Genomic DNA, 7,380 nt, shown 5'->3' with positions numbered 1-7,380 from the left:
GGGCAGTTGCTGATATGTTCTGAATGGCTGATTTACTGTCGGATTTGATGGTTGAAGTTTTGTGCTCTTTGATTTTGGTGTTGATTTGGGCGGGATGTTTCACTGACATGTTATTGCCCCATATCATCAGCCGCCTCCTTCAACCCCAATATTGACCCCGACTTTACCAGATAAACCTCCCTCAATTCTCTAAGAAGGGACAACGACAGAAACACAACTAAACGCCAAGAACCTAAAGGTGTAGTTTATAAAATTGACTGTAACTGGACAATCCTATATAGGGAAAACATCCCGCCCTATAACCGTTTGTATTCATCTAGCACCCACACATTTCCAAAGAGAATACACGAAAAAAAAGAGTCAATAATTGTAGCCTTTTCCTGTTCACAAATCCTAAAGTGGACACTCATATATTAATTCGACTATGAATTAATTAGTCATAGAATATTAAATACACGTAACGCCACATTAAATTAGCGGTAGTAACTTATACTTTGAAACTGAGAGTTATCTCCCTTCCGTTAGTGCCGCTCGTTGCCAAGCTACCGATATCAGCAAAACGACGCCATTTTATGTTGCCGCATCTGCTGTCTCTTTGTTCTCAATCTACAACCTGCCTTGGATTTTGAGCATCGCTTGAGTTTTTAAACATGCAGTCAAGTAGCTGTGTTCAAGGTACCAATGTGTCACAGTTTCATGTTGATTATGTTTCACCCTGTGGTTATATAATCGGCTACCGTCAGGTTGATGCTAATGTTTCATCACTAAGGTCTATAACTAGGCCTGTAGAAATCTCAACGTACTATACGCGTTTCCTCGCATTTTATATTTCTTTTTGGTACTTAAATTTCCTCAATGGCAAATGCTCACATAAATAGTGATTTTGTCCTGACCCCGGGTGAAGCGCACTAACAAATAGAATAAAATAAATACAACTGACACGAACGTGTATAAGATGATACCTATAAGGTATATAATTACAAGCTTACGTTTTTAATCAATGACTTTACAGTGTAAAAAAGAGTGTGCATGTTTTATTTATTTTCACTTCTCCCCCACACAGATAGGATGTTTCACCAGGCTTTCACCCCTGCTGCCACTCCTGTCCCACGTCGAGTAGGTGTGCTAGGGTTGTAGAAACAGAATATGACTAACTTTTACAACAGATCCTTGTCTAAATCTCAGTGTGTCAAAGTGTTGATGTTCCATAACCTACTGTATTACCACTTTCCTAACTAAAGATACACCACACCCTACCTATCACTAGTATCAGTATCACGTTTGTCTCATCATTTTTCTCTTTCCACTTCCCTCCCCACCAGCGTCCTTGTGTGTACCACCCTGAACCCCTGTCCACCCTCCCCACCTCCTACACCTCTGTCCCCGACCCAGCCCCAGTCTCTGTTTCTGTCAACATCACCGGCCACGTCATTATGGTTGACACCGACTTTGTGGAGATCGATCTCGGCCGTGAGGAAGACACACAACCCCTCCCACCCCAGTCCTTCCTGAGAGCCTTGCTGTCCCGCTTCATCAGTCTTATCAAGAGAGTCTTCACCTCCAACAAAAACGACCCTTAAAGTGACATTTTTGTAACAATCTGAGAAGTCACCTTTCCTTTTTTTGTATGGACACTTTGGCAAATTAGTTATCATTCCCATTTGGTTGTTCTTTCATTAGCATGATTAGTAAATTTTGTTGTTGTTTAAATTGTTGTTGGTTGCTTTATTCTATTATTAATATGGGAGCCTCCTTACGTATGGAACAAACTCAAACATAACCTAAAGCTACAAGTAACATTACACAATTCTGCATTCTGATTCTACGTTTGTAGATCTCCTTAGGTCTGTGACAACTTGGCGAATATCGTATGCAATAGTTACAACAATAGGTTTCACAAGTTACTCGAACCAGAAATCAAACCTTGATCAGGGTGTGACGGGCGAACACGTGTTTAAAATAGGGATGGTAAGAACATGAATAGGGATGTATCAGGAAAGTTTTTGAAGAGTTCTAACTCAGTAGACTATGGGCCATAAGACATGATTTTTAGCACCTGTCTCCCTGGTCTTGAAACAAAAATATATTTAATGTGCTCTTGATGCTGATTTTGTGGAACATCACAGGCCATGTTATTATGGTTGCTCAGTAACAGCATGCTATGAAGTTCTCAAACGATTTCTTACCAAAACAGGCTTCCTAACATTGAATTGAATTTGGTGAAACAGGTCAATACTATACTGGTATACTACATACCTGCAGAACTAATTTACAGGATAATTATGATAATAATTTGTGTACTGTACCATAAAAATTCAATTCGGAAATATTTAGGAAATATTCCTTCCTTGTTAATTACTTCCTAGCTTTCATAACTTACCTATGAATAAATTGATACAATCTTTGTGATGGTCATGACAATATTATGGTTGACACTAACTTGAGACTGACTTATTTGAGATTTTGGCAGTGAGGAAGAAACAGAAACCCTCCCAGCCATCCTTCCTGAGAAGCACGATGTCCCGTCCCGTGTCATCCGAGTTGTCAAAAGCGCCTTCACCTCCAGCCAAAACGTTTAATTAAAGCTTTCCTTGGAATAAGTTCCAGGATATTTTGTTGGGTTCATTAATTTTTCATCTTGTTAATTATTTCCATATGGTTTCAGTTGTATAAATAAATGTTTTTGTTGTTCAAACTGTTTTTTGCTGTTATATTTTATCAATGTTAGTGCCTCCTAAATTATCAAAAGCGTGAATAACATCCTAAAACGATGCTACAGAATTCTGGTTCTTGTCTAGTAGTAAGTCTAGGTTAGATCTAATAACCAAATAGGTTTATACATCATGAGGTATAGATTAGCGCATCTTTTTATATAGTATGCACAATCATTGACGTTATTTTTTATGAAATATCATCAAGAATGAATTCCGCCCCTGAGGACAGGGATGATTTTGAAATGACTAAAGCGCTTGACAAACCTAGCCTGACTGTAGCTATTGAATCACAGCTTTTTATTAAAAGAATGTGACCAGACCATAATGACACTTCTGATGGAATGTCTATATTAAAGAAAGTTTGTCGCCATTCCAAATGAACCCTGTAGGAAACTAGGAATTCCACAGAGTATATAGGTCCTTGGTATCCATAGCTGGCCATCAGAGCCCAAAACAAGATTCTTGCTCATGCTTTCAGTCACTGGTTTGTGTGATCATGACTTGATATCCTATTCAAGCCAGCGTGATACAGCTTACTTCCTTCCGTGTGCTCACAGATATCAATGTATATTTTCAGTTTACGAGAGTAAATAAAATGAGACATTTGCAACACTGTTCAACCTCAATAGATTATGCTTCGAAAAGCTTGAAGCTTCTGTCATAGTTATCACAAGTGACAATTGTCCTATCTAACATTTTATTGAAAAAAGTCCAACTATTCTTTGGCCATACTTAGTATTGTTGATTTTTTGTTTTGTTTGTTCTTTAACGCCACACTCACCAATATTCCAGCTATATGACGTATGTAAATAATCGAGTCTGGACCAGACAATCCAGTGATTGACATCATGAGTATCGATCAACGCAATTGGGATACAAAGACATGCATCAACCAAGTCAGAAACCTTGACCACCCGATCCTCGTTAGTTTACTCTTGAAAGCTTGTTTGTTTGTTTGTTTGTTTGTTGTTTAACGCCGCGCTCAGCAATATTCAAGCTATATGACGGCGGGTCTGCAAATAATCGAGTCTTGACCAGACAATACAGTGATTGATATTATGAGCATCGATCCACAAAATTGGGATACGATGACATGCATCAACAAAGTCAACGATCCTGACCACCCGATCCCATTTGTCGCTTTTTATGAAAGCACAGTGGCCTTTTATGGCAAGCATGGTTTGCTGAAGACCTATTCTACCCCAGATCTTCACGGGTGGGTACATCATCATGGATATTAAATGTCACCTTACATACTCCATTAAAATGTAAATGAACCTCTGCATTTGTAACATTTCCTGCGGTGTTAGTTTTGTAGTTTCAACTATCAAGTCTTGATAGTCGCCTCTTACGACAAGCATAGTCTCCTTTTACGGCAAGCATGGATTGCTGAAGACCTATTCTGACCCGGATCTTCACGGGTCCAGTTTACACTGAATCCATGCATATACAAACATGTACTATCAACGCAAGCATTTGTAGTGCACATGCACACAAGCATTATCACTACTTATTGTCATCCAAATGAAAATCCAACTCTTCTGAAAAAATGTGTTCTGTCAAATGTGTTCTGTAGATGAGATTTCTCTTGAAAACATGAGGTCAACATTAGATGATTTCACTCATTAGTGGTATGTGGGGCAGCCAATTGGCTGAATCACTCGCACGTTAGCCTGAACAACTTGGTTCCATTATTTCTAATATGGGTATACAGCGGTAGAAAGTAACAGTTTTTGTGATATAACTTATAATGATAACATATAGCAAAACCCTTAAAAAATGGTATATTCTACTAATCCTTATGATACCTTAACTATTGTGCAGTTTGGCAAGGACCACAGGACTAGTGCCAATTTCTAACGCTGGGTATATCAGACAAGTAGGCTATATCAACTCCTACTTAAATGCACTGAAAGGCCAAAGAAAGTAGCCACCAATTTCGAGGACTAATAAAGTAAAAATTTCATTCGGTAAATTTCAAACCTGTTTAATTCATAGACAAAACAGGATCTTACAGCATCACATGACCAATTTTGTCTCACAAGCAACAATCTATCACTGTTTCATTGAAGGTGATGAAAGATGGCTGGATATTGAACAAAAGTTCAACAAAAACTATTGATTAGTGGTTTGAAGCTTAACAATGTCATCTTAGACAGTCTATCAGCATCTTAAATATAAAGGTTAAAGTCTGTGAAAGTGATCTTCACATCCTCTACATTATCCAACCAAGTTTCGGTCACAACAATTATATCAAATTTGTTCACATATTTGACAAAGTCATTATCTGTTAACTCATATATTATGCCTGAAACATTCCAGAAGAGAAAGTTAATGAAGCTAATACTACTGTCGCTTCTCTCCCTTGATGGGTTCTCTTGATGAGCAGTAAAATCAGCGTATAGGCCCTGGCCACACCCTTATCTCTGTCCCCCCACTGCTGACCTCTGTGACCTCGAGCGCGTATCCCGTCTCTCATCCTGTTGTCTTTCCTCTCTCTCATCCTCTGTGCCTCCAGATATGCTTTCCTGTGCGGCTTGGGGGCACGGGTGGCCCAGTCGTCTAAGGCGCCGCGATTCGCCGTCAGAGTTGCGTCCCTTGGACACGCCAGAAACCTATGATTATGGGTTCGAATCCCGGTTCACCCCGATTATGTTTCTAGGTTTGTCAGCACCATACCCGGTGCTCGTGGGTTTCACCGAAGTGGTAAACGTCTTAGACCTGCATCACTTCGGGCTTTCCTCACACATTAAGCTGACACGCCGTGATATAACTGGAATAATGTTAAAAGCGGCGTTAAACCCAACTCACTCACTCACTCACTCACTCACTCCTGTGCAGCTTCATCTTTTCTAGTATCTCTCCTCTCTTCGGAATTCTCTCACTAATTTCCCTTCTTTGTAGTAGAACCGTGTGTCTGGTTCGTCTGTTCTGCATTTTAGTAATTCCTGTCTCTGATTCAAAGTCAAGTCATTAGAGATGCCATATCCTTTACCTTTAAGAACGATCCACATTGACACAGCATGCATTTTGTCGTCCCAGTGCAGCATCTTCACGAGAAGGTTTATTAGGCTTCTTCGTCGGCATACGATGTGCACGTTTCTACATCTCTGGAATTGAGCGGGGGAATTTCTTCTCTATCTTCAGTACTTCCAGAACTTTCTCCTTACACACCATATATGATTCATGTTGTAATTCAGGCACTCCATATAATATTACATTTTTTTTGCTGTTTCTGCGGTCTTGGATTCATAGTAGATGTATTATAAATTCACAAGGTTTTGAGGGAATTGTTCGATAAGCATAACTTTAAAGTTGGATGGGCCCAGTCGCCTAAGGAGCCGCGATTCGCTGTGCAGAGTTGCGTCCCTTTGGCACGCCAGAAACCTATGATTGTGGGTTCGAATCCCGGTTCGCCCCGATTATGTTTCTAGCTTTGTCAGCACCATACCGTGCTCGTGGGTTTCACCGAAGTGGTAAACGCCTGAGACCTGCATCACTTCGGGATTTCCTTCCACATGAAGCTGACTTGCCGCGATATAACTTGAATACTGTTAAAAGCTTCGTCAAACCAACTCCCACTCACTCACTTAAAGTTGACGGATGACAATGTACACACAATTAATGGATAACAACTTCTTTATTTTACTGTAACATTGACGTTTCGGTATAGATCCTTATACCGTTGTCAAGTAAGGCTGAATAATGAACATGGTACAAAATATATATAGAATGTGGAGGATTAACAGTAACAAACAATTGCATACATGAAAGAGATAAACATGAGTAAGTTAAATAATACACATGATAAGGAAGCCAATTAAACAGGATAAGTATACATAGGAGGGGTCGCTATTGCTTATTGAGTTCGCAGTAGGCGGATGGGATGAAATGGCCTTGATTTCTGTTGATGGATGGTTGTGGCGGCGAATGTGGACTGCTCCTCTTTGTTTGCTTTTTGTGAAGTCCTGGAGTTGTTGGAGAGGATTTGGGCGGTTCATGTTGTGATTAGGGCAGTTGCTGATATGGTCCGAATGGCTGATTTACTGTCGGATTTGATGGTTGAAGTTTTGTGCTCTTTGATTCTGGTGTTGATGGGGCGTGATGTTTCAACCTACATGTTATTGCCCCATTTCATCAGCCGCCTCCTCAAACATCAACCCAATATTGACCCCGACTTTACCAGATCCACCTCCCTCTATTCTCCAAGAAGGGACAACGGCAGAAACACAACTAAACGCCAAGAACCTAAAGGTGTAGTTTATAGAATTGACTGTAACTGGACAATCCTATGAAGGGAAAACATCCCGCCCTATAACCGTTTGTATTCATCTAGCGCCCCCACATTTCCAAAAAGAATAAACGAAAAAAAGAATCAATAATTGTATCCTTTTCCTGTTCACAAATCCTAAAGTGGACACTCATATATTAATTCGACTATGAATTAATTAGTCATAGAATATTAGATAAACGTAACGCCACATCAAATTAGCGGTATTAACTTATACTTTGAAACTGAGAGTTATCTCCCTTCCGTTAGTGCCGATCGTTGCCAAGCTACCGAAATCAGCAAAACGACGCCATTTTATGTTGCCGCATCTGCTGTCTCTTTGATCTCAATCTATAACTTGCCTTGGATTTTGAGCATCGCTTGAGTTTTTTAAAC

The 7,380-nt window shown here is 39.9% G+C and overlaps 1 protein-coding gene across 1 annotated transcript; it reads left to right on the top strand.

The window, feature by feature from the left end:
- The first annotated feature begins 650 nt into the window (after nucleotides 1–650).
- LOC139454955 (uncharacterized) lies at nucleotides 651–1,580 on the top strand. Its single transcript, XM_071236552.1, has 3 exons — nucleotides 651–675; nucleotides 1,064–1,116; nucleotides 1,323–1,580. The coding sequence occupies exons 1-3, from the start codon at nucleotides 651–653 to the stop codon at nucleotides 1,578–1,580; spliced, it is 336 nt and encodes a 111-aa protein (XP_071092653.1).
- The last annotated feature ends 5,800 nt before the right edge of the window (nucleotides 1,581–7,380 follow it).

The sequence above is a fragment of the Haliotis cracherodii genome, unplaced genomic scaffold, assembly GCF_022045235.1.
Source record: "Haliotis cracherodii isolate W230 unplaced genomic scaffold, xgHalCrac1.p SCAF_11, whole genome shotgun sequence".
Lineage (NCBI taxonomy): Eukaryota > Metazoa > Mollusca > Gastropoda > Lepetellida > Haliotidae > Haliotis > Haliotis cracherodii.
The sequence above is the reverse complement of the archived record's forward strand: the minus strand, read 5'-3'. Positions and strand labels throughout refer to the sequence as shown.